The 27,131-nt window shown below is 41.4% G+C and overlaps 1 protein-coding gene and 1 pseudogene across 1 annotated transcript in view; one reads left to right on the forward strand and one right to left on the reverse strand.

The window, feature by feature from the left end:
- The window catches only part of EFHC2 (EF-hand domain containing 2), a 194,073-nt gene that overhangs the window by 87,458 nt on the left and 79,484 nt on the right, over positions 1–27,131 (reverse strand). Inside the window, exons 4-8 of the mRNA XM_055338406.1 lie at positions 23,164–23,387; positions 18,643–18,894; positions 15,605–15,718; positions 15,098–15,236; positions 8,342–8,507 (exon numbers count right to left, since the gene is read on the reverse strand). Coding sequence (XP_055194381.1) covers positions 8,342–8,507; positions 15,098–15,236; positions 15,605–15,718; positions 18,643–18,894; positions 23,164–23,387 — 895 coding nt within the window. The remainder of the gene's footprint in view (positions 1–8,341; positions 8,508–15,097; positions 15,237–15,604; positions 15,719–18,642; positions 18,895–23,163; positions 23,388–27,131) is intronic.
- Positions 7,020–7,118, forward strand: LOC129518969 (U6 spliceosomal RNA; annotated as a pseudogene).

The raw sequence follows: 27,131 nt of genomic DNA on the forward strand, positions 1-27,131 counted from the left end.
ACTGGGAAAACGTACCCAAAACAAATGTCATAAACACACTCCTCAAACCAGCTACATCGAACAGTTGCTTCCTACTCACGAGGCTGGTCAGTGACCACAACAATCACATCAGCAGGAAGGACAGGCATCTGGCCCTTACTGGTCCAGCAGCAAGAGGATGTGCCCCACCGGTGCCTGGAGCCACCTCCCCCATGTTCACCTCTCACATTCTCAGGCCCATTTCCTTGCTCCCTTCCAGCCCCACATCCTCTCCTCCCTGAGCCACCCCGCCCCCGTTCTCCAGCATCCCTTCAACTCTCTTTAAGAGAAAAATTACCTCTTCCTTTTCAAATGTTGTATTAAATATTACAGACCTACTCCTTCATAGCACTTATAACCCATATTGTGAGTGGCTATTACTGGTCTGTTTTCCCAGGGCAAGGATGGTGCCTTATTAATCATTGTCTGATACAAAGTACTTTTTACATTATAAATACTCGCTAAATGTTTGCAGAAAGTTGTTAGAAGATCCATATAGATTCAAATTTGCACTCAGAATTCTACACATGAATAGAATAGCCCGAAAGACTGAAGAAGGGATCAAATTCTAGAATGCAAAGTTCCCAAAGTTGACTGCCTGGTCACTGAAGAAATTAATTTATGGTCCATCAGCAGAAGCATGTCTTGTGGAAATCAGCTAGTAAATGGTGGCCTTTGTAAAATACTAAACCCGTGGGGAGGGCTTTGGTAATGAAAATCATTACCCCAAGGAGGCAGAGAGTAAAATAAACCATGGACTTCATCACTTCCTTGTCACGACTCAAAGCAGGGAGGCCCTCACTTTCAGATTCTCCTATGCCTAAGTTCATTCTTTCTTTGTGGTCACAGCGATGAAAATACAACAAAACGACAACACTAAGAACAAAACAAAACAGAACAGAACCTGTATTTCTGACTTGCTTTTCTCTGTCCCTCTCTCCAACTGTCCAAGGAAGCAGGACTAAAAAAGCATGGTGCCAAGATTCCCAGCTACATGGGTGTAAGGCCTCATGGGAGATTTAAAGTCGCAGCTTGGGGGGCTAGCCTCAGAGAAAACCAAGGGCAAAACAGCCAGGGCTCCACAAGCTCTGTCTTCTTAGTTCCTACTTTCTCTGGCTTCAGACAGACCTCAGAAAGCATGGGGGCAGCTATACCTTGTCAGCCATCTTGTCTGGTACTTAACTGGATTTATAAGCAACAAACAGATTTGGTAACCCCTGTCTCAAGAAGGACCCATTAACTTTCACAGGCGCCAGAAATATCACTGAAACAACTGAGGAAGATTTAACATCAGGCCACATGAACACTACTTGTACATTTACATGAACATGTAAATACATGAACATTTACTACTGTAAATGTAGCTTCTTAAAACTTACATACATTTGGAAGTGTGTATGTTAAGCATGGGTTTTTCACATTTAAAATGCCATTTTTTCACCTAAGTCTTGTGTTCTGGAGAGCTCGTCAGTCAGGAATAATTTACTCAAACAAAATCTTTAGAGCAGCAGTTCACAAAGTTTGCTGTGTTTAAAAGTCACCTGGGGAACTTGTTAAATATACAGAATCCAGTCCTACCCGTAGAGATAGGGATTCAGTAGTTAGCCTGCATCTCCAGAAACCTGCATTTTTAATAAGCTCTCCCAGGAGATTCTGATGAAGTGGTCCCTGGAGCATACTTTGAAAAACACTGCAAGTATCTTCAGCTATTTCCTTGACTAGTAAGCTAATATCAAAATTCTCTAAACTCTCTTTTTATCACAATACTCCTCACACTCAAAAAACTAGCATTTTCTCTGCTTCCTATTATACCACCTCTATAGCTCCATATGGCTTTCTGGGACAGTGACAGGTTCAAACACATACACCTACAGCTACGTGTCATAACTGACTATGACATAGAGTTGACCCTTGAACAACACAAGGAACTGCCTGGGTCCACTTATACATGAGTTGTTGTTGTATTATAAACATAGTACTCCAAAAGAATCACTTCGTGATCCACTTCTCAGTGTATATTCACTCCCTTGATGATCTCTTCTAGGATCAAGTCTTTAAATACAAAAAAAAAAAAAAAAAAAAAAAAAGTCTTTAAATACCACCTACATGCCGAGGACTTCCAAACTTCTATTTCTTACTCACATCTTTCTCCCAAACTCTACTCAGTATTTCCATCTGATAGTTAATAGACATCTCACACTTCACTTGTGCCCAAATTAAACTTCTGTTCTTGCCCCTAACCTGCTCTTTTTTTTAAGATTTATTTGAGAGAGAGAGGGAGAGCGCGCGAGTGCATGAGTGAGGGGGAGGGGCCCAGGGAGAAGCAGGCACCCCTCTGAGAAGGGAGCCCTATGCAGGGCTTGATCCCAGGACCCCAGGATCATGACCTGAGCCAAAGGCAGATGCTCCACTGAGCCACCCAGGTGCCCCTAAACCTGCCCTATCTACAGTCTTTTCCATAGACGGCAACCCTATCCTTCCAGTTGTTCAGGCCAAAACCTTGGGAGTCATCCTTAATGCCTCTCTTTCAGATTTCATGTCCAAAGCTGTCAGGGAATCCCATTAGCTCGACCTTCAAAATAGTTCCAGAATCTGCTATGTGTCATCCCTTTCACAGCACCCACCCAGATCCAAGTCATCCTAACTTTTCTCTTGGACCACTGTAGTAGTCTCTGAACTAGTTCTAACTCCCACCATTGCCTTTCTCAACGGCTCCACTTATCACTCAAAGTCAAAAGAATCCTTAAAATGGTCTTCAAGGCCTCTGTGGCATCTGATCCCCCACTGCCTCTCCTAATCTGTTTATGTTGCCCTTTACTCACGTCTTCTACCCATGTTGGCCTGCTTCATGCTCCGGACCATTACACCAACTGCTCCTTCTGCCTACAACAGGTTTCCTTTCTTTGGTAAGGTCTATCCAGACCACACTATTTTTAAAAATGAAACTGGGGGTGCTCCTCAGCCCTGCCCTGCCAGATCCTCCTTATTCTTCTCACACTTCTCCATACTTCTGGAATGCCCTTAGGTGTTATCTGTAGCATGCACTGTCTGCCTCCCCCAGCCAGACTGTAAGTTCTATGAGAGCAGGGTTATGTGTCTGTTTCATTCACTGATGGATCTCAAGCCCCTAGATCAGTGTTCGGCACACAGGCAGGTACTCTGTGAATATTTGTTGACTAAGAAAATGAATGGCTCGCTCAGGGCTATGTAACCCCTGAGGACCACAAAAACAGCAAGAGCTGTATTCTTGTGGTTGGAAGAGAGATGAAGGCTTATTTTTATTGATGAGAAAAAAAAAACTTTTTAAGAGAAAACAGCATGACTGATGGTGACAGCAGGTAGACAACATCTGAAGCAAGGCAGAGATTAAGATTAAACCATGAATTTTTGGATGCGCTATAGCTATGAATAGCACAACTCTGGGATAACAGCCTTCCTGGTGGGAAGTCATCTGTCTCTTCTATCCATAAGAATGAGAAGGGTGAAGCTTATTCTATTTGCTTACTTATTTATCCATTGCTTCTCTTCTTGGACAAAATATTTAATGAGCCCCAAGAAGGTAGCCAGCATTGTTCTAACTCTGAGGGACACAGCAGAGCCAGTCCCTGCCCTCATGGTGCTCTTGAACCAGGGGGATACCACGATTACATAAACAAGTAACTGCCACACACTGTGGGAAGTTCAGGCTCTGTGGCAAGAAAGTAAGCTCCAAGAGACAGGCCTCTCTGGGTTCAAATTCTAGTTCAACTAAAAATTAGCTGTGTGAGCTCAGGCAAATTGCATATCATCTCTGACCCCCCAGTTCCCTCATGTGAGGAATGGGTACCACAGTATTATTTACTTTATGAGATTGTTTTGAGGAATAGATGAGATCAAGTATCATAAAGTAGTTAGCACACCATAACCACAAACTGCTTGTTAGTAGTGGTAATATTATTACTATTACTACTACTATTACTACTACTCCTAGAGGTATGACCAGTAGAGTACTATGGGCACACACAGAACAAAGTAATTCCACCAGTGCAGCCAGAAAAGATATTCTGGTTCTCCCAAGTCAGACTAGACAATCTGCTCAGCAGGCCACCACAGTGAATTTTTGCCCAGAAGATGAAGGCCTTTGTTCCATCAAAAACCTGATGTGCTCTAATTTGGAACTATTTCCTCCTCCAATGATTCAAAGTTGATCACCATTAACCTCATACAACAGTTAGTACCCAGGAAGTTTTTAACAGCAACGTACATATAACCAACATATGTCACACACAACTGTACATCTCAATCCACAGTGTATTTGCATTAAGAACCCATTTCTCACGAAGGGGGACACTTGACGGGATGAGCACTGGGTGTTATTCTGTATGTTGGTAAATTGAACACCAATAAAAATTAATTTATAAAAAAAAAAGAACCCATTTCTACATGCTCTCTGAGATCATCTTCCTTAGGTTCTCACAGTTTTAAAACCTTGAGTTATTCACACTCATGTGTAAATCGCCAGCTGAATGTGCCAGTTACTATGGAAACAAGGTCACTGTGTAGGAGGAGCTTGAGGAAGTGTATTCCTAGCATGGAACAAGCAGTGGACAGAAAAAAACAAAATTAGACACATTTGTGCCTGTACCACCAATGGCCCAGCCAGGGCAGCAGGACAAGAACGTGGAATGCTGTCTACAGTCAGTGTCCTGTGGGCAAGTTGATGTGGTGTAGACAGAGAGAGAGACTAAAGGCAATGACCCACGAGGAGCTGTTCCCCCCTCCCCGGGGTTCCAGGAGCAACACCCTAGATCATATTTCATCTTGTTTACTTATAAGAAAAATTCCCTCTCCTTTTACAATAGGGACATTCTTCTTGCCTGCCTCCTTCGGGTGGCTGCCCTAAAAAGCAGCAGTTAGTGAAAAGTATCCATCAGAAGTCCTGCCCTGTAAACTCTTATCTGTTAAGGAGGATTGAGTATGAGTTGGTGTCCCTCTTCTGTGATTGGAATTAGTGGTTCTCAAAGCCCGGTGTGCATCAAAACCACCCAGAAGGCTGATTAAAACACAGTACAGGTCCTACCACCCCCAGAGTTTCTGCCTTAACAGGTCTAGGATGAGGCACAAGTAGCAGTATTTCTAACCAGTTGTAGAACCATCAGTTCTACAACTTAAAAAACAGAACTCTAAAATCCTTAAAAATAAGGGATTTTTTAAAAAAATATTTTCCTTTTAAGTAATCTCTACACCCAGCATGGGACTCAAACCTACAATCCCCGAGATCAAGAGTCACATGCTCCTCCAACTGAGCCAGCCAGGCGCCCCAAGGATTATTTCTTAAAATGGCAAAAGCCAGGGGCACCTCGGTGGCCCAGTGGGTTAAGCATCTGCCTTTGGCTCAGGTCATGATCTCAGGGTCCTGGGATTGAGCCCCACAGCAGGCTGTCTGCTCAGTGGGGAGCTTGCTTCTCCCTCTGCCACTGCCTGCCACTCTGCCTGCTTGTGCTCTCTGTGTCAAATAAATAAATAAAATCTTAAAAAAAAAAAAGGCAAAAGCCTTCATGTCATGGCCAAGACAACCTTCTAGGTATTCTATACAATTCTTAGTATGTTTTCCCCACTTTTACAAATAAAGCAAAACTATTCTTCTGTCTATGTCAAAATGTTCTACAATTGTATCTGATCCCATTTAACTTTATCAAATTCTGGAGGCTTTTTCATCTCCTTCTTCTGGTCTTACTACATGTTTCCTTTATCATTTTTCACCACCAGTTCTCCTGACTCAGTATTTCCCCTCGCATAGGACTTCGATGTTTAGCCCACATCTTATTCAAACGTTTGCAACATTCTCCCACCACTTTTTCCCCAACTTAACTTCTCCAGGGCCTGCTCTCCCTGCAGAAATAAAAAGGAGCCATGGGTAGTGCCCACATTCTATACACATGATGGAACAGCAGATTTTTCCTTGTATATATGAGGAATACCTTTGAAAGTCCATCTTTTGAAATTATATTCAGCCATAGGAATAATCTATGGTTACTAAATTCAAACAAACCTCTCAAGTGAAAACAATAATTGTCAAGTATTATTCTGAAAAATACTTAAGAGTCACTAAAGCCTCTATACCAAGGGTAGGAAACTATAACATGTGGATCAAATATGGCCAGCCACCTGGTTTTGTCTGGGCTATGAGCTAAGAATGGCTTTCACGTTTTTGAATGGTTGGAAACATCAAGAGAATATTATTTTGTAATGTGTAAAAAATTGTATGGAATTCAAATGTCAATGTCCATAAACAAAGTTTTATTGGAACACAGTCACACATTTGTTTATGGACTCTTTGACTGCTTTCACACTATGATGACAGAGCTAGGTGGTTGTAACAGAGGCCCAATGCCTACAAAGCCAAAAATATTTATGATCTGATTCCTAACAAAAAATTTTACTGACCCCTACTCTATACCACTTCCTAGGGACCATCTTAAGGAGATATGTGTATGGAAAGGCAACATAATTTGGGGATAATAAAACTTTCAGGGCTTCCAGATTACACATTAAAATAATCACTCAAGTGCTCACTTAAGCAGCACATATACTAAAACTGGAACAAGGGGATCCCTGTATGGCTCAGCAGTTTGGCGCCTGCCTTTGACCCAGGGCGCGGTCCTGGAGTCCCAGGATCGAGTCCCACGTCGGGCTCCCAGCATGGAGCCTGCTTCTCCCTCCTCCTGTGTCTCTGCCTCTCTCTCTCTCTCTCTATCATAAATAAATAAATAAATAAATAAATAAATAAATAAATAAATAAATAAATAATAAATCTTTAAAAGATTCTTTTTTTTTAATTCATTTATGATAGTCACAGAGAAAGAGAGAGAGAGAGAGAGAGGCAGAGACATAGGCAGAGGGAGAAGCAGGCTCCATGCACCGGGAGCCCGACGTGGGATTCGATCCCGGATCTCCAGGATCACGCCCTGGGCCAAAGGCAGGCGCCAAACCACTGCGCCACCCAGGGATCCCTAAATAAATCTTTAAAAATAAGTAAATGAATAAAATAAAACTGGAATAATACAGAGAAGATTAGCAGGGCTCCTGTGTCATTAGGATGGCGAGCAAATTCGTGTTTTAAAAAATAAAAATAATAAAATAACCAATCGATGGTAAGAAAGTGGAGAAAAGAGAACCCTCATTCACTGTTGGTGGGAATGCATGGGGCAGCCACTTTGGAAAACAGTATGGAGGTTCCTGAAAAAATTAAAACCACTATATGATCCAGCCACTCCACTTCTGGGTATATATCCAGAGGAAATGAAATCACTGTCCCGAAGACATACCCACACCCCTGTGTTCACTGCAGCATTATTCACAATAGCCAAGACATAGAAGCACCCTAAGCGTCTAGCAACAGATAAATGGATATGGAAGATGCCACATGCGCATACGCAAAGGAATATTATCCAAACATAAAAAAGGAGGAAATCCTGCCATTTGTGACAACATAAATGGACCTCGAGGGCATTATGCTAAGTGAAATAAGTCAGAGAAAGACAAATACTATATGATCTCTCTTACATGTGGGATCTCAAAAAACCAAACTCACAGAAACAGATCAGATGGGTGGCTGCCAGAGGTGGGGGTAGGGGTGGGCAAAATGGGTAGAGGGGATCAAAAGGTATAAACTGCCAGTTATAAGATCAGAAGTCCTAGGGGTTTAACGTACAACATGGTGACTGTGGTTAACAATACTCTCTTGTGTATTTACAAGTTGCTGAGAGAGTAGATCTTAAAAGTTCTCATCACAAAAGGAAAAAAATCCTAACTAAGTGAAGTGACTGATGTGAACTAATCTTCCAGTGGTGATCGTTTTTTCAAAATGTATACATATCCAGTCAGGTTGCGCACCTTAAGATAACATAATGTTATATGTCAATTACACCTCAATAAAACTGGGACAAAAAAATAAATAAAATAACCACTCAATTGAGGACCTCTTAATACTTGTATGTTAATCAATTTCATTAAAAAGCTATAATGGTATGTGCCTGGACTTTTTTTTTAATTTTTATTTATTTATGATAGTCAGAGAGAGAGAGAGAGAGAGAGAGAGAGAGGCAGAGACATAGGCAGAGGGAGAAGCAGGCTCCATGCACCGGGAGCCCAATGTGGGATTCGATCCGGGGTCTCCCAGGATCACGCCCTGGGCCAAAGGCAGGCACTAAACCACTGCGCCACCCAGGGATCCCTGTGCCTGGACTTTTAATTATACGAGCTGAGTGTCATGTCTTCGGCCACTATAAACCCTGAACGCATTTGGGAAAGATCAAACTGGTATCAGGGTTCCCTCAAGCACCTGTCTTTTTCCATGACCTTCTTGAAGTCCCTCTGATGAGGTGTGGGCACGAGGCCTATACAGGAACGGAGAGAATCCTCTTCAGAACCAAAGCCGGTGTAAGGTGGAAATTTCCTTTCTATTTTTGGAAGAGGTGGAGCCTTGCATGGAATCGAGGTAAAGTTCTCTATAACAAAACAAAGGCAAATGAAACGTCAATATTTTTTTTTGCCCTGATTGTGGCTGTTTTGAAAGGTTTGTTATGTTTTCAAGATGGACATGGAGAGCTTTGTGTGGACTATTTTAAACTCTTTCAAACAAAACACAGCAAAACCCTGTGAGGGTAGGTTTCAATCATGTTTATAAAAACCACAGAACTCACTCAATAATCGCCATTGGTTTGAAAGAAAGAAAGGAAAAAAAAGAAACTGCCTGTGTCAAATAAGTAAACATTTCTCTTTTGTCATCACATCCCCATGTCTGACTATTTTTCGTTCTTTTCTGATTTTCCCAATGATAACGAAAATTCAAACTTGGAACCTTTTGCCACCCATAGCCTGTTTTAACCTGCGACTCAGCCCTCTCCTAACTTCAGCCAACACCCACTAATCAAATTCCTTTCTAAACAGGACTGATTCCTGACTGTTTAGCCTTTACCTTCCCCATCCACTGTCCCCTCCCTCCTGTGTCCACATTTTCAGGCCTCTCTCCTTCCTCTACCTCAACGCCAGGCCACGGCACTTCCCCATCTAGTGACAAAACAAAACTAAAACTTCCTCTCACCAGCCACCGCTCCAGGTTGCTCTTGTGACTGTCCAAGAAAAGACGTAAATTGTACTAAAATGTGACAAAGCAAAAATGCCCAAAACCCACCCAAAAAACAAAAATAAAACCGATAACAAATACACAAAACTTTAAAAATCACCTCTGCCGACTCACTCAAAGGGAGTGTTACTTGGAAATACTATTGATTTTCCTCATGTACTTCTCATCTGCGAGGAGGGAGAGATGGACAGGGAGCTGAGGACATATATGTAACAGCCTGGGAGCTTTCAGGCCCTCATTTGTGAGGCTGTATAATCTTTGAGAAGCGTGTATGCTCTCCAGAGCGACTAGCATGTTGAACCAATGGCTCCAAGTCACTTACTTATGTTTATCCAAAGGGCAAAGAAAATGGCAGGATCTTCCCGAAAGCAAAACACAAGACAACTCATGGAATCGAACTTCTACTTCTCCAACCTTGAGTGTACCCTAGGTGCTGCCATTCCTGACTCAAGAGTAGTTCCATATAAACAACGATTTCCTTTTCCTCTGTCAAAGTTCTAACCGAATCAAGAGTACAGATTTAGAGCACACCTCTGTAACTGGAAACGTGCATCAATTTGTCATCCAAGGCAACCTAATTCTTAAAATTGAGGGTTTTTTTGTGCATGTTTGTTGTTTTTGTTTTGTTTTGTTTTACTGCTGGATCGAAGAAAGGCAAAGGGTTTGAGGCTATTTCTAACTCTGATTGGAAGACATTTTCAACTTTTGTATTTCCTTAGACTTCCTTATTTCTTAGCCTTTGCACGAAATCCCCTCAAGCATAATCCCCAAAAGAGTATTGTTCTACCCTAACAGAAACCGTTCACAGAAGACATATTGGCAGAGAGAATGCCATCAAAGATTTCTCACTGGCTCAGTGAAAGGGAGCAGCCAGGCAGCCAATACAGAAGTGACTTGAGAGCCTCCCCTCTTGCTATTTTTGTGGCAATTAAAACCTTGGTAATGAAGAGGAAAGTTCAGATCTTGGAATTAGGCTGAACTACAGCAGACCCTATCATTGCTGACCATTAAATTAAACACGCCACTGACTAGAACCTTCATTTCAGGTAAAGGACCGTAGGATGGCAGGGAAAGCTCCATGTGATTATTAGGAAATTATTTGGGCCATGATCCGTTTCTTATGACAGGGGACATATACACACACACAACTCTCTCCATACTAATCTGAACAGTGTAACCAAAAGAAGACACATACTGAATCACGAAGTAATTAAGAATGCATTCTATACCTCCCCGTCAAATTACAGGTTTTATAACAGTGCTGTTTTCTTAACTACATAATTTTTGCAACAGATTTAAGTAACAAAAGAACCAATTTAGAGTTTTCCTCTGCACCCACAGTGCCATCTAGTGTATAAAAGGCGAGAACTGTCCCACTCCATCATGCTTGACTTTTTTGTACCACGTACATCTTTTTGGATCCTCTGGCCCAAGATCCAGAGAAATCTGGATAACTGTGTACATTCGCAAGGCTTCAGGCTTGCACCAGAATGTTTCCTGCCTTTGGTTTTCCATCATCCCAGCATCCTGCATGCTTCAGGTATTAAAAACCATTTGTTGGCTATGTGAAAAATTATGTGTGTTTATACACAGCATCTTCCCAAACATCTTCTCCAGCGGCGTTCTGCTGAACCCTGAGACACATCTGTCTTTCCAATGGTTTGATTCCTCTAATTCCCAGTGACTTGCAAAAACATATATACCATTGTCTATGCACGATTAACTAGATTCCAACAAATTTACAGAAAGGTGCTAGGTTTTTAAAAGGAATCGTAATGCCCCTTCTAATATTTGCATCTCAGTTGGAAACAGTGCTGGAGAAAGCCTTCAATCACCTCAACGTTCATCTTGTATATTCTAGTAACCCAGATATGGACCCGGACTTGGGGAGGCCTAGAGCCTATAACATAATTTGGGAGGAAATCTTCAACACAAAGAATGCCAAATTATTATGACAAAATCAGATCCAGGGCCTCTGACTGGGGCTCCTGCAAAGGAAGAACCCTAAAGCTCAAGCTTCATTAACTTCATTAACATCAAAGCATACCCCCTTCTGCTTGTACCCAATATACCCAGGTCAAATGATTTGAGTCAGATGTTCATTTCTGGGTCAAATAATTAGTGAATCACACACTTTTTGAGCTCTAGCTAGAACATCCTTAGGGATCATCCATTCCTCAATCCTCTGTACTTCATAAGGGAAGAAAAAGAGGAAAAAATGTTAGATCCATTGGGGTCATGTGGTGCAACGAGAGGCAAAGTCTACTCCATTATTGCAGCCTAAGATAGCTAATTTGCTCAAATGATCATTAAAACTCTTATCTTGGATGTCCCACTGCTTCCAGCACCAAGAGTTCAGAGTTCATCAAGAGGCCAGAAATAACACCACAAAATTAAAGATGATTTAAGAATTTTGCTCTTCCATCTGCTTTGGGCTCAGGTCCTGATCCTGGGGTCCTGGGATCGAGTCCCACATCAGGCTCCCCTGCAGGGAGCCTGCTTCTCCCTCTACCTATGTCTCTGCTTCTCTATTGTCTCTCATGAATAAATAAATAAAATCATTTTTTAAAAGAATTTGCTCATCCTTAATGTCAGTACAGCCTAATAAGTATTCAAGAGCAGTGAGAATAGCTGGTCTTTTACTAGTTTGGTTCCCAGCCACTAAGAATAGATGATAGCAAGTTCTCCTATAGTAAAGAAATAATAATCCAAGACAGGCGTTCTAAGGTAAGAACACTTTACGTTCACGTCCCCATTCCTTCAGTGAAAGAAACACATGCTGGAGCCCCTGGAGCCTTTTCTAACCTTTATGCTACAGGAAAGTCCAACAGGCCTCCATCTGCCAGTCCGTGTTCATCCACATGAAATAATGAGGGAGTGACATGCTACAGCCCAGCAGGTGAGCCAGGGCCAGCAGGAAGGCCAAGCGACCTAGGGGGGAGAGTCACATTGGAATGCTCTGCGGAAGAAGTCTATGGAATTGCTTTCTCCTTGGAATCTTTAAACACACACAAAAAAAAAATTTATCTTTTTTAGGAGACAAACTGGGTTTTACACCAGGGTACCAATACCTCTTGGAAAAAGCACCAAGGCTGCATTTATGAATCTTCCCCACTGGCTTCCCTTTAGGAGGTCCCTAGTTGTGTGGTTAGCACCTGTCATCTCCTTCCTGTGGTGCTGCGGAGTGGAGACACCAGGTATTCTACTGACCACAATTACTGACACGGAAGGAAATGGGACTACAGTTATTAGCAGGAATTTGTTCTGGTTTGAGCTCCAATGTACCCAAGTATGATGTATAAAATTTGGTCTGATGAATTTATAGAAGCAGATGAAGTCTAAATAAAAATTAAAATGTCAGAAGTAACTGTATCTAAGTAACATTAAGTACATTAATTTAACCTTACCAAAAAGTCAGAAATGGCAACATAAAGATTATCAGGGAACACGGATTCACAACCCACCCACCCCCCGCCTCCGCTGCATCACGGATGTAATTTCTAGTCATTACTTACATTAAGTACACTGTTGTTACTTAAGAAATGTTGTGTAATAATAGTGTCTGTTAAATGGAATATTTTAACATATGTTATGAGAAATCTAAAAAGTCAGCGTGACTATAAAATGCATCATAATTTTGCATTTGCATAATTTTCTGTTTAAATGCATAATGCTCATGTTATATTAGCTTTAAAGGCACAAACCACTTTTTTTTTTTTACATAATACATAATCCTATAGAGTGAACAAAAGAAGGGAGCAGAAAGGAATTAAACACTAAGGCTCAACACAAATGGACCCTTGGGCATGTGAAGTGGATTCATTTGCTGAGGATGGCTAGATTTAGAGTATGCCACTGAATTCACTCTGCCTCTGCAACTTCCCTGAAAACCTGTTAAGAGACTAACAATGTACCATGTCTCACCATCATCATATTCATTTTCCCAAATGCCACCTTTATATTCTCAAAATCAAGGTGATGGACAATCATGGACCAAATGTTGGGCTCTCCACTGAAGGGATCACATGATGTTTTGGAAACTTTGCCCCATCCTTTATGTTATGATCATCTTTCAGTATGATTTGAGTCCATACTTTCAGTTTCCTTATCTTTTCTTTTTTTTTTCAAATTTTAAGTCTGTACTGACAACTTATGGACTCTGAACAGGTATCGACATTTATTAAAAACCAAATTCTCCCTCCCAAAGACCTATAGCCCACTAGCAACTTCTCTATAATAGCTACCACATGCACATTCCTGGCTGCCTCTTGTTCACAGTCCCCAAAACTAGTATGCCCAACTGTGTCCACAAAAGAGGATAAATGTTAGAAAATAAGAGACCACCAATGTGGACCTACAAGGCCCACGTATTTTAATGCATCTGGCATACAGATGCAATGGAACAAATTCCCTTAATGAACCAAAGAGTGAGGGTCACCTGGGTGGCTCAGTGGCTGACCATCTGCCTTTGGCTCAGGTCATGATCCCGGGGTCATAGGATCGAGTCCCACTTCGGGTTCCCCGTGGCAAGCCTGCTTCTCCCTCTGCCTAGGTCTCTGCCTCTCTCTGGGTCTCTCATGAATAAATACAATCTTAAAAAAAAGGGGGGTGAAATTGAAAGTCTTCTTTATTCCAATCCTTTGTGTGTGCTCTGCCTTCTCCCGTGATGTAAAGATTCCCAGGAGGGAGGGTGCCCGGGTGGCTCAGGTGGTTAAGTACCTGACTCTTGGTTTCAGCTCAGGTCGTGATCTCAGGGTCTTAGGATCTAGCCTTGCATTGGGCTCCGATTGACATGGAGCCTACTTGAGATTCTCTCCCTCTCTCTCTCTCTGCCACTCCCCCTGTGCAATCACTCACTTAATCAATAAACAAATAAAATCTTAAAAAAAGAGAGAGAGAGATTCCCAGGAAGCCAGGAATACTAATGGGACACCAAAACACAAGAGGTGCTCATCTCATTCTAGAGAAAAAGCACCTTATCTTTTAGGAAGCTGTGGTTGCTTCTGGCTTCTATCTCATCCCTCAGGGAAGTGTGCTCATATGAACACTCCAAGGTTCAGAGAGGAGTGCAGGAGTAAGCAGCACTCCCACCCCAGCCAAACCCCAACCTGGGAGGTTGGCAAGTCCCACCAGCCTGTACTTAGCCTAGCACCAGCAGGTGCCTGGAGCAGGGCCCAGGATGAGGGCAGAGCCGGCTGGCAGGTTTCACAAATGAAGGGTTTGTTTTTCAGGTTTCGTATCAGATCCTCCCCTGCTTCCATGATTCCCATAACACCATCCAACATGCTGTAGGTTTCTGTTCTCCTTCCCACCTAAGAAACTCTTTGACTCTGTAGCTCCTAAGTCCTACCACAATAATCTGTGCCTGGTAGGTTTTTAATAAATCACCTGTTTTCATTCTGAACTGGACTCATCTGAATAGAATACCTAAGAAGAGAGAAAAGCTGGAAACATAGCAGGGCTTCATCAGAAAAAGGTAGAGCAAACTGGCACAAGAGAATTCCCCCAGAGAACTCAAAGACACAGTATATCCATTGTAGTCAGCAAGAATTCAGTGAAAAGAAAAGCATTCAGATTCCCATTTCAGTCGCTCAACCAGAAAACACTGACCCTATATTGCAGTAAGGCGGGAGGTTGGCTTTTATAAAGGAAAACAGAAGCCTCTGGTATCAGGCGGACAAGTTCAAATCTCAGCTCACCCTTTACTCACTGCATAATCTTTGACATGTTAGCCCTCTTAAGCCTCAGTTTCTTCATCTCAAAAATGGGAATAATGAATAAGCCTCGGGTCGTTATTAGTAACGAGTAAGACAACAAATGCCCAACAGAGAGCAAATGCTCAATAAATGGTAGCTCTCAGGAGCATTTAAAACTCAAAAGCAAAATTTTAAGTAGGGAACAAAGATTCTAAATTTTAAATATTATTTTCTAATGTACATATGTATCACTCACCAATTCCGTATTTCGTCTTATAATAAGTCTTCGTAAATTCATCACAGTCACAAAGAAGTACTTTCCTTCCCCACACATTGATGGTGGCTCCTATGAATAGGTCACTATCTTTGTAAAACTCTTGATCTAATTTTCCTAGCTAATAAAAACAGGAACAAAGTATTGGCATCATAGACCCTCCAAAGACCCAGGCATTACCTTCCCCCCAAAAAAAATTGCTAAAAAAAACCCCGCTCAATTATATCATTTATAACAGAACTTTTTAAATCAAACCAAGACAACTAGTTGATGTCAACATTTGGAAAATCTTTTAGTCGTATAGCGCTTGCAAACAGCAAGCACTTAAGCATGTTTAGTGTTGACAGCCAGCAGTACAATGTGTGCATTTATGTATTCGTTAACTTCATTCACAGTTAATCTCACAAGACAATCTGTGACTCACACTGCACATTTCACGTTCCAGGAAAGTCACACTGGAAGCAGCAACGAAACGTTAAGGTTCCTCACCTTGTATTTATCCAACAGGTAGCCATCCACTCGATTCTCTTTCAAGCCACCATAAATATTAAGAACTGTTCGATCTGTTACCTGGCCTGGCTGACAGACTCCAGGTGGGCCATACTGGAAGACAAAATCCATACAAGGTGTGGTAGACGGCCTACTAATCACAAAAACCATCATGGTGAGGGGCTCAAGTGGGAAATAGGTATTGTATATGAAGGGGAGCAAACACACCACCCCAAAATAGGCCTCTTGGGTGTGCTGGGTTTTTTTAAGAAACAACAGACATGGAAGAAGCTGAAATACTCTTCTGTAAAAGACATTTACATGGATAAAGGAAATCTAAATTTATAAGAGTGTCTCCCTCTGTGTACCACGAAAAGAAAGAAGACTTGAGATCTCTAAGACCTCTGATCAGTGGAAAAGATGACAACCTAAATCTGCATCACAGCCTTACTTTTGTTTACTGTGCTTTTCTTGGTGACCCCCTATAACTACCCTTCTTCCCACCTCCCCTGGCAGCTTGTTTCATCTTTAGCTGGCGATGGTATTTAAGGAGGTAGCTTGGGCCATTTCAGGGAGTTACTCCATTTTCCTGAGTCTCTCTCATGTATACAGGAGATATGCATGTAATTCAACATTTGTTGGTTTTTCATTTAATTTGTTATTATGGGGGTGGGGGGGTGGTCTCAGCCGAGAACCCAGAAGGGTAGAGGGGAATTTGGTTACCCTGCCCCTAATAGGGTTCTTCTCTGCCATCATACTCCATTTCCCTCTCCCTATACTTCCACAATCATCCTTCGAGGCTGTGATAAAGGCCCATCGTTCCTGTGACCCTTCCCATCCTCCTGGCCTGTCCCCAGTCCACACCTGCACAGCACCTACCACACGGTTAAACCACTCCTGGTGGTTCTCTAAATGCCTCATATAAGCAGACATCTTTTCTCTTCACTGAACTACGAAATGACCCGAGGAGGAAACCATGCCTTGCCTTCTTTACTCAGTTTAGCATCCTGCCCAATCCTGAGCTCAAGGAAGCACTAGTGGGCCAACAGAAGTTACTCAGTGGGGCAGGGGGAAAAAAAAAGTGCAGGCAGCCTCTACCAGAAACCGTGGCCCAGAGCAATCCATGATACTCCTCAGTTCCAGGCACTAGAGGTGGTCCTAGCAGTTGCATGAGCTGCAGGAAATATCCTAACTGAATTATGTGAGTCAATAGTGATCAGTTTATCACATACAGATGAGAAATCTGAATCATCCCTGATGTGTGTAACATAAAATGCCAGTTCAAATGTGTGAATTCATGAAGTGTGGGGTATAAGTAAGCCATGTAACAGAAAAACAGTACACTTGGAGCAAATTCCGTCTTTGCCACTTACTGGCTACAGGACTTGGAGCCTGATATTTACCTTCTGAGAACTTCACTTTTGTCAGCTAGCTGCAATAATAGTCCTGATTCCTTGTTTTCTCAAAGTATGTTTGAGTGTCAAGGGAATACCTACTGCTATTTTTCCTCTCCCCCGTGAGAATGTAAGTTCCATGAAGTGGACTTAATCCATTTTCTTTTTTACTCTAACCCCAGAGCTGGCACACAGTTGACACTTGATAAATATTTGCTGAAAGAATGAATAAATGAAGCAACTGATACCAAGACACACTGCAAATGTCAGGTGCATCATTATTATTTTATAATTAGCGTATCGGTCAAAGCCATTCTAAAAACAGGCTTCCCCTCCTGGCCACCTGCTGTGCATACTTCAGAACCCCCTCTGGGACAAATCCTGCCTCCTCCCCTCAGCCCAGGCAGCACAGTAGGATTTCTGGTGGTGGGCTCAGAGAATCTGGGAGAGCTTCTGTGAGGACCAAGTAACCATAAGTCGTTTGAATCAGAAATGAGTGTTATGGTAACCTCCTCAGTAGCAGAAAGAAGAATGTTAAAAAATGTTATCCAAATAACAAGTGAAATGTAACACAGAGCTGTGAAAAGACCTTTGTTTTTATGTGTCCTTTAAGTGTTCATAGGTTCTTAGTGGGTTTTTTGTTTTTTGTTTTTTACTATATTATCCCATTTAGCTTTTGCAGTTACTTCCAGAGAGATACTCTGTTGACAGCATTTTAGAGATAGGGAAATACACTCAGAGAAGTTATGTGATTTGCTGAAGGTCACACAGCTTTTAAGTGGCAGACCCATAATTCCAACCCAGGTCCTCTAGTCTCTGTGCTGTTTCTGATGCACTCAAGTTACTTAGCTCTCAAATGGCCATAAACATGTAGAAATCAGTCTCACAACTGTCTTTTGATAGTAAGAAAAATGTAAAAGCTGTCATTGATGCAAGCCAGTGGCTAGTTGATGACTGGTGGCTACTCTCCTAAGAGTCATTCCTGTGCATACACTTACAGGGGTGCGTGTGTGCATGTGTGCCTATGTGTGTTTGTACATTCACAGCCCAGACCAAAACCACTGCTATCTCCTCAGTAGGCTTTAGAGGCCAGAGGCCAGGGCACTACTCAAGAGCATGAGCAGTTGTTTTTGTTTTTGTTTTTTTTAAGATTTACTTATGTATTTATGGAGGCAGGGGCAGTGGAATCTCAAGCAGACTGCACTGAGCACAGATCCTGACATGGGGTTTGATCTCAGGACCCCAAGATCATGACCTGAGCTGAAACCAAGAGTCAGACACTCAACTGACTGCACCACCTCAGGTACCCCACAAACAATTCTTTTAACTAAAGAATCTTTTACTTTCAGAAGACTGATTATGAACTCGATAAATATGCACTTTCTCTTGAATTTCACTTTTTTCCTTTACTTGCCTTGATTAAACCCAGAATATTCCAACCCTGATTTGTCATATCCTCTATGGTACTTTCACAGATGTGTATTAATAGCACAAATTGAAGGTTTCTTAAACACCTGTACTCATATATGATAAGTGACACACGGTCATGACATAGTCATAACCCATAACATTCTGGACAGCGAGTGGCGAGAGTCTCTCAGCCTACAGGCAAACTCGGGAAGGGGTTCTGAGTCTGCCGCTCACCTTGGGTAGCTTTCTCCTCTGGAGGAACAATGACATAGCATCCCGGCCTGAGTTATGTGGCATCACTTCTTTGACTTCAATGGTATCATCAGACAGAAAGTAATGCAGAATGAGCTCCCTTCGGTCCCCAAACAGGGTAGCTGAGTCGTCCCATAGGCAGAAGAAACGTAAAACCTTCCTATCATACTCAAGGAACTGCTTCAGGGTATCAAAGGATTCATAGGGGCGTAAAGGCTTCATGCAATCTAGAGTCTGAAAAGGGAAAAAAAAAAGTCAAGAACAGCAGTTGTGCATGATCACTTCTGGGATGCAAGCAATCAAAGAACGTAAAGATACCTTTCCCACTGACTATTCTGTGATATTTTTTTAAAGGTCAACTGACTAATGACATATATATACATCTACAGCCAGCTGTCACCTTAAAATTACAGTCAAGTAGTAGGAAGCTTTTAATATTAAGCAGTGTTGAGGGGGACACTTGATGGGATGAGCACTGGGTGTTATTCTATATGTTGGCAAATTGAACACCAATAAAAATAAATTTATATAAAAAATATATTAAGCAGTGTTTTAATACACTAAAATACACTTCTATGACGCCTTTAAAACTGGCTTTTCTCCAAGACTTAAAATTCTTAGGAACACACAAAACTCATGTGTGGTGACAGAAATTAGAACAGTAATTGCCTTTGGGATTGACCAGAAAGGGGGAGAAGGGAACTTTCTGGGGTGATGGAAATATTCCGTATCTTGATTTCTTTGTCACTTACTAAATTGCATACATTTTCCAAAACTTGTTGATCTATATGCTTAAGACTTATCCATCTGAGTCTATGTTAATTATATCTCAACCCCCTCCCCCCCAAAAAACCTGCTCATCTTTTCGCTGAGAATTCCTATCTGTATATCCTTCTTATTCATCCAAAGATTTTTGTATAAGTAAAAGGGAAGAAACACGATCACAGTTTTATTTTACTCCAAAGCTTTATAGATCAAGGATCAGGAAGGACGGGAGCAGAGCAAATGGAGAATTTCCCAAGCCGCCCAGAACCGCTGCGTGGGTTCTGTCGCCCAGCCCAGGTACCACTACTTCTATGATCTTCTTGGTGTGACTCTATTTGCATGTTCTCGGCCCTGTCTTGGGAGCAAAACTGCCCTCATTCTATCTGATGTAGCCAAACGGGATCGTTATATAAGGAAGTGCTCACTGGCAAGGAAGGAGTCCCCTGTCAGCTTATGTAATCGTATCTGTCAATTCTCAGAATTCTCTATCTGACCAGGGCAATCTGGGTACAGACTAACTGCAAGATTGGGGGAGACATCGTGGCCTTCCAGGGGCTCTTACCTTCTTCTTATCCTGGATATTTAAATGAAATTATGGCACCTCTACTTTCATCTACTGAAAAATATTTCTTTGGCATTCTAAGGCCTTTAAGGAATGCATTATTGATTATATACCATTGGGACTCTTTTCAGTTTAAGTTAAATTGTTTAATTTTAACTTTATAGTTGAAGGCAGCAAACATTGGAGAAGTAAATGCATTAAAGTCAATATAAAAGCCTCTTATTAAACTCCTAATTTTCCACAGATTGCTATATTTATTGAAGAGCTTTCTCCCCAAGGGATTAAATGCAAAAATGATTTTCCCAACCTGAAAGGAAATTAGTTAAAACATTTCTTGGCTGTTCCTGGTATTTATTCTCTATTCCTGGCACAAAAGATTTTTTTTCTTCATAAACCTATGAAATGGCACAGTGCTCTCTGTATTTAATAAAATGCATCATCCGTAATCGCTATCATATAATACCAACTGTGAGTGAATGAGTGCAGCCATATGCAAGAGGTGGTAATTCATATGGATCCATTCTTTTAGGTTCTCTCTTCTCATTGTAAAGACTCTATGTTTATCTAGGCTCTTTCATCTAGGGCATTTGGAAAAAATAAAAATAAACCCAAACTATAAATCTGTTCATATGACAATATACACAGGTATAATTCTACAGGGACTTCACCTTAAATATTCCAGGATCAACAATATATATTTTTCAGGAGGGCTGCATGCTTACAACATTAAAGAATAACTCTACTGGGGTCAGGAGGTGGAACAGATGAATGACCCTACACTTAGCTTTGAAAAAGAGATCAAAACAGAATCTGGTGTTATATGTTGGCAAATTGAACTTCAATTAAAAATATATATATATGGGGCAGCCCAGGTGGCTCAGCAGTTTAGTGCTGACTTCAGTCCAGGGCCTGATCCTGGAGTCCCACATCGGGCTCCCTGCATGGAGCCTGCTTCTCCCTCTGCCTGTCTCTGCCTGCCTCTCTCTCTCTCTGTGTGTCTCTCATGAATAAATAAATAAAATCATAAAATATATCTATGGAAAAAAAGAGGGTCCAGGTCCCCAAATTTCCATTGACTGATAAATGGATAAAGAAGTAAATGGGATACTACTCAGTCATGAAAAATAATCAAATCTTGCCATTTGCAACAATATGGATTAAGCTAGAGTGTACTATGCTGAGCAAAATAGGTCAGTCAGAGAAAGACAAATAACAGATGAACATAGGTCTGAGAAAGAGGGAAAAGGGAAAGAGGGAAGCAAACCATAAGAGACTCTTTTTTTTTTTAAAGATTTTATTTATTTATTCATGAGCGACACAGGCACAGGGAAAAGCAGGCTCCATGCAGGAAGCCCGATGGGGGACTCGATCCCAGGTCTCCAGGATCAGGCCCTTGGCCAAAGGTAGCGCTAAACCACTGAGCCACCCGGGCTACCCACCATAAGAGACTCTTAATGATAGAGGACACACTGAGGATTCCTGGAGGGGTGGTGGGTGGGGGATGAGCTAAATGGGTGCTGGGCACTAAGTTCGGCACTTGTGATGAGTGCTGGGTGTTATGTGTAAGTGATGAGTCACTAAATTCTACTCCTGCAACCAATATTCCACTGTATATTAGCTAACTAGACTTTAGGTGAAAATGTGAAAAAGGAAAAAAAAAACAGAATCAAAGGAGAACTTTATTCTAAATATCATGTTATCTTTCTGCAAGGAAATTACAACTTTTAGAGACAATAGGAATGAGACTAAACTGATGTACAGGAATAGAAATGAGAACAGTGGTTATCTATCCCAGGGTGGGAAGAGCGATTGGAAAAAACCAAGAGGGGGGATCCCTGGGTGGCTTAGCAGTTTAGCGACTGCCTTTGGCCCAGGGTGCGATCCTGGAGTCCCGGGATCAAGTCCCGCATCAGGCTCCCAGAATGGAGCCTGCTTCTCCCTCCTCCTGTGTCTCTGCCTCTCTCTCTCTCTCTCTCTCTCTCTCTCTCTCTCTCTCTCTCTCTCTCTCATAAGTAAATAAATCTTTAAAAAAAAAGGAAAAAACCAAGAGGAAGTTTCTGGTGGGATAGACACATTATGTATCTTGATTTGGATGTGGATTACATGAGTGTATGCATTTGTTAGAATTCACCCATCTGGACAGACTGGGTGGCTCAGTGGTTTAGCACCACCTTCAGCCCAGGGCCTGATCCTGGAGACCCAGGATCGAGTCCCACATTGGGCTCCTTGCATGGAGCCTGCTTCTCCCTCTGCCTGTGTCTCTTCCTCTCTCTGTCTCTCATGAATAAATAAATAAGATCTTAAAAAAAAAAGAATTCACCCAATTGAACACTTAATTTCTGTGTATTTTAACTGTCTAATCATACTTCAATAAAAAAAAAACAACAATAATGAAATTCTGGGTAAGAAGTACAAGATTTAAGTTGAAATCCCAGTAAGAAGACTGGCTAGGTATGTGACCTTCCATAGGACACATGTGTTCAGATTCTGCGGGTTCAGATTCTTCCATAAAAAGTATAAAATTGGGACCAACAGATCCTTAAAAAAAAAAAAGACATCTTTAGAAAGACAACAATACTACTACTAACACCGGTTCTTGCTTCCCTATACTAACTAGGGTCAGACTTAGAAGACAAACACCCTTTTATAATAGGGTACACCAGACTCATGGTCCTTTTCCACTCCCCTAGAACATCTCTACATCTGATGCCATCAAAGCTACAGCTGGGAGTTCTGGGGAAGAAGGAAAAAGGTATACCCCCCAAGGCATGGTACAATAAATCAGTAGTACAAAAGCAAAAATTGTCCCAGAGTTAGACAACCAAAATGAGAAAAGAGACCAAGTAAGAGTGGACCTAATTCATACTGTCAGAGACCACAAAGCCAATTGTGACTCTTAGAACCTGTCCCATGTAAGCAGCTCACTGCAGACTCCCTACTGTCTGGAAGGGACACTCTCTAAGGGAAGAAGTGGAGGCGGGGGCAGCGAGTGAGACTTTCCTGCCCTGATGTCAACACCCAGAGTTCCCTCTAGCCCAAAGGAGAACAGGACCACTCCAGTGACTAGGACCCCAAAAGTTCTTTCATATCTGCATCAGGAGTATAGATACCCTTTACTGACCCTCCTTTATGGATTCTCATTCTGAACACAAGAACTCATGGATATAACTTCTTACCTCTCTTCGTATCTTCATGTAAGGATCTTCTGGACACTGTCCTGGGGGGTTTAATTTGACTCCAATTTTCTTCAAAAAGTTTTTTGTGAATGTATCACAGTCATAAATCTTGAATGTCCGGCCATAAAAGATAACGTCTATGTTGATATTAAAATGATGCACAGTATAAAACTGATCTTCATCAGGAGGTGGGAGCAAAATCCGCTGACGCCGGATAGAAGTCCCTATGGTATGGAACAAAATATAGCTGTTTCACCGGGTGGCTAACAACGTCAGAGCACATCTCTATAACAACCCTAAATGCTTTCCCACAACAGGGAAGTAAGCAAAGGACAGGTTCTCGGAGGCAGCATTCATGTGTTCCAATTCTGAGGGTACCACCCGAGGGAGCGGAGACTTCTGAGATCCACAGTTATTGACCAGTCTTGTATGTTATTAATGTTGCCTAAGTGGTACTAGGGAAATATTTTAATAAACTATAAAGATTAGGGAGCGAAGAGGGGCACAAACACACAGTGACCTAATGTGCCAGACACTACCATCATGTCTGTTTCCAGAACAAGCATGCTCACTGTCACCCACTAGCACTCAAAGTGAGCACAACTAACAAGGCAGTAAGATGTCAAAGCAAAGTTCTCACAAAAATGCATATTCTTGGCTCAAAAAAATTAGCTAATAAGCTTCAATATGGCAGGTGTCAACACCACGATTTACAGCTTCCATAAGCATGAATGACTTCATGCTACTCTGAAACTTCATGGAATCTTCTTTCCTCTACCAAACATTTCTCCCTCCACCCAATCACCTCTACAAAGCAATGCTTATCAGAGGCTTCATCATCTTAGACAGTGTTCTGGGCCAAAAGTTCTGGATCTCATTCCATATTTTACTTCTGACCCTATGATGCCCATTCACATCTCCTCTTGAGAATGCAGACCCCGGGTCCCCTGAGTATACCCAAAATGGGGTCGGCCACTGGCAGTAAGAGTGTTCACTTCCTAGATGAGTATACCAACTACACCACACCATACCTATCAACTTACCCAAATACTGCTGAAACCTGTTGTCAAGAATTGTTTAGGGTTTGAGATTTTATCCTACTTGCAAGCTAACAAGGTCCACGTAAATCCTGCCCATGCAGTGGATTATATTACAGGAGATGAACCCTCAGTTTAGGGAACCCAAATCTTTTATAATGGACAATAAGCATGCCTGCTTTTTTTGTCTCACAGGGAGGCATTAGCTTTCTTAGACTAGATGGTAAGCATGTCCTTCCTTTGTTCTGGAAGGAGACACCAACTCTATCTTCCAAGGATATGAGCAAACCTGCACTTTGCTCCAGAGGGAGAGACCATCTTTGTCTTCCTTGAAGAGACAGCCAAGAACAAAGAGCAGTCGGTGCCTCTGCTTACAAGATCTCTCAATGCAAGGTACCCATAGAGAAGGGTCTCTCAACATCTGTGACTGACTTTGGGCTGAGAATCTACTCTGAGAGTAAAGGGAAAAGAGAAAAGGTGAGCAGGGCAAACTGAACTAATGGTTCAAGTCAAAGTGGCTTGTGTGACCTCTGTATGGAAGTATTTTAGTATAAAGATGTCAAGCAATCTTCTTCATATTTTATATAACACTGAGAATGGCACCTTTTTCTGAACTCTAGAAACACTGAGAAATTCTCCATTCCTATTCATTATGAAGCATTTAATGAATATCTTCATGTGCCAGGAACTATGTTGAGCTCTGTTCCATTTTTCTCCTAATCATCTTTTCACTCTGTTAAGGGGAAATGAACTAAAATCATTTTCATCTTCTTTTCTTCGTAGCAATTTTTAATTACTTGGTACATTAAATTAAAATAATAAAACTATAAAATTAGAACTGGCCTAGAATATTTTTAAATGTACTACATAAAAGATGATATAATTTTACTGCAAAAAAATTATACTTCAATTAGCCTTTAATTCATGCCACTGAAAACAGTATGCAAATTATTTAATCATTCAAGATTAGACATTTAGAACAAATTGCATACTTAAACATCTATAAAAGCATGGGCATTTCAGGTATTTTCAGAAACCATTATATATCTCTTTAAAAATACTTATATTGTGACAGTTTTTAAGATATATAAAATTTATTCAACAGCCAGGAGCTTGTTCAGAAATTCCATCTATCTTGCATTTGTACTTCATTATAAAAATTCAAATAAGCAAGTTAGTGCTGATTTCTGTTTAGTAAGACTTTGAATAGGACTCTTCTATTTTTCTAGGTGGAAAGAATCGGCCCACCTACAGAGCTTTCAAATAATAATAATCAGAATCATCATCAGAACACTACGATACACTTTCATATACATTTTCTCATTTAATCTTCACTAATCCCGTGAGGTAGATAATGCACGAAATATAAATATTCTGTTTATGGATGAGAAAAGCAAGGTTCAGTGTGGTCAAGTGATGTGCCCAAGGTCACGCTCTGACAAATGGCAGATCTTGGATCTGAATTTTGAAGCTCTAAGTAAGTATCAGCACTTTCTGGGGCACCTGGCTGGCTCAGTCAGAAGAGCATGTGACTCTTGATCTCGGGGTCATGAGTTTGAGCCCCATGTTGGGTGTAAAGATTACTTAAAAGTAAACTCTTAATAAACAAATAAATACCAGCACTTTCTGCAGTTTGCACAGAACTATATCTCACTCAACTCCAGCCATAAATTACTTAAGTGAAGGAGCGGAGGGAGCATTACAGACCAAACCGGATAGAAACAGGGAAAAGAGAGAGAGAGATGGAGCTGCTCTTCCAAAAGAACAGCCTCTCTGTCCTCTAAAGGCAATTTTCTGAAGATAACCCACTTGCCTGCTGCAGCACTGCCCCTTCCAGGGCCAAGGTCACTGCATTCCCTGCACCCTTCCCCTCAGGGGCCTGCATATCCCAGACTCTCACACTTCCTTATCTGTGATCCCACACTTCTCTTCTAGATGGTTCTTCAAAGAGCCCAGAGAAGCAATTTGTGGTAACAAAGAAGCGCCATCACCTTTCATGGGTTAAAAAGAACCCACCTTTCATGGGTTCACAGGCCTAATGCTAAACATGAACATTTTTAATAACAAGAAATCCAAGGTCACAACTCCACATTAACCAGAAAACTAACATGGGCCTTTGGGAATGGACAGTTGTCCAAGAGCTTTCAATAATGTATTCGTGGCATCTCTCAACTGTGTCCTTTGGGGGGATGAAAAGTTCTATTTATTGATATTTTTGTATTCTTAAGTCCTCCATGATAAATGGCAGAAACTCCACCTGCAAGAATTTGTTCTGGAGTATCGAAGAAAGGGGCAGGATGTCATGTCTTTGGCACACACTGCGGAGCACCTGAGATCATCAAAGTATATAAATAAAAATAATGCTATAAAATGGAAAAACAAGAACGAAAGTACCATATCTGCCCTTTAAATTTTTAAACGTCTGCCTTCTTGACTGCCCCATAAAGACAATTTGGGCAGATGTCCAGGTATCAGGTGCCTGCTTTTAAGCTCCTCCTGATCTTCATATTTTATAGCTCTCTTTTTTTAAAGGCCCTGCTATCTGATTATACTCTGCAAGCTTTAACTTTCTAGCATGTCCCTGTGGTTTAAATCAAAATGATGATATATCCATTTATGTTTAATGCATTTGCAGTTCATTCATTTGGGACTTACCTTAGATCTTCGCTCATACCACTCAATTTGGTTTTTAGAAATTCACCTTCCAGAAGTAAGACTCCAACCTCTTACCTCTATCTTAGTTTGCAGTATGTTTCATTCATTTTAGTAACACTGCAGACCTAGGATACATCGAGTCTAGAGACAGGTATTTGTTAGGTGAATAAACATTCAATTGGAATTGCCACTTGTTACTGTGACTACTAAGTTAGAACCCAAAAAAATTAAGACCTTTCACTGTGATCAGACATGATAGAGTATTTTTTTTCTCCT

Source organism: Nyctereutes procyonoides, unplaced genomic scaffold (genome assembly GCF_905146905.1).
Source record: "Nyctereutes procyonoides isolate TBG_1078 unplaced genomic scaffold, NYPRO_anot_genome, whole genome shotgun sequence".
In the NCBI taxonomy this organism is placed as follows: Eukaryota; Metazoa; Chordata; class Mammalia; order Carnivora; family Canidae; genus Nyctereutes; species Nyctereutes procyonoides.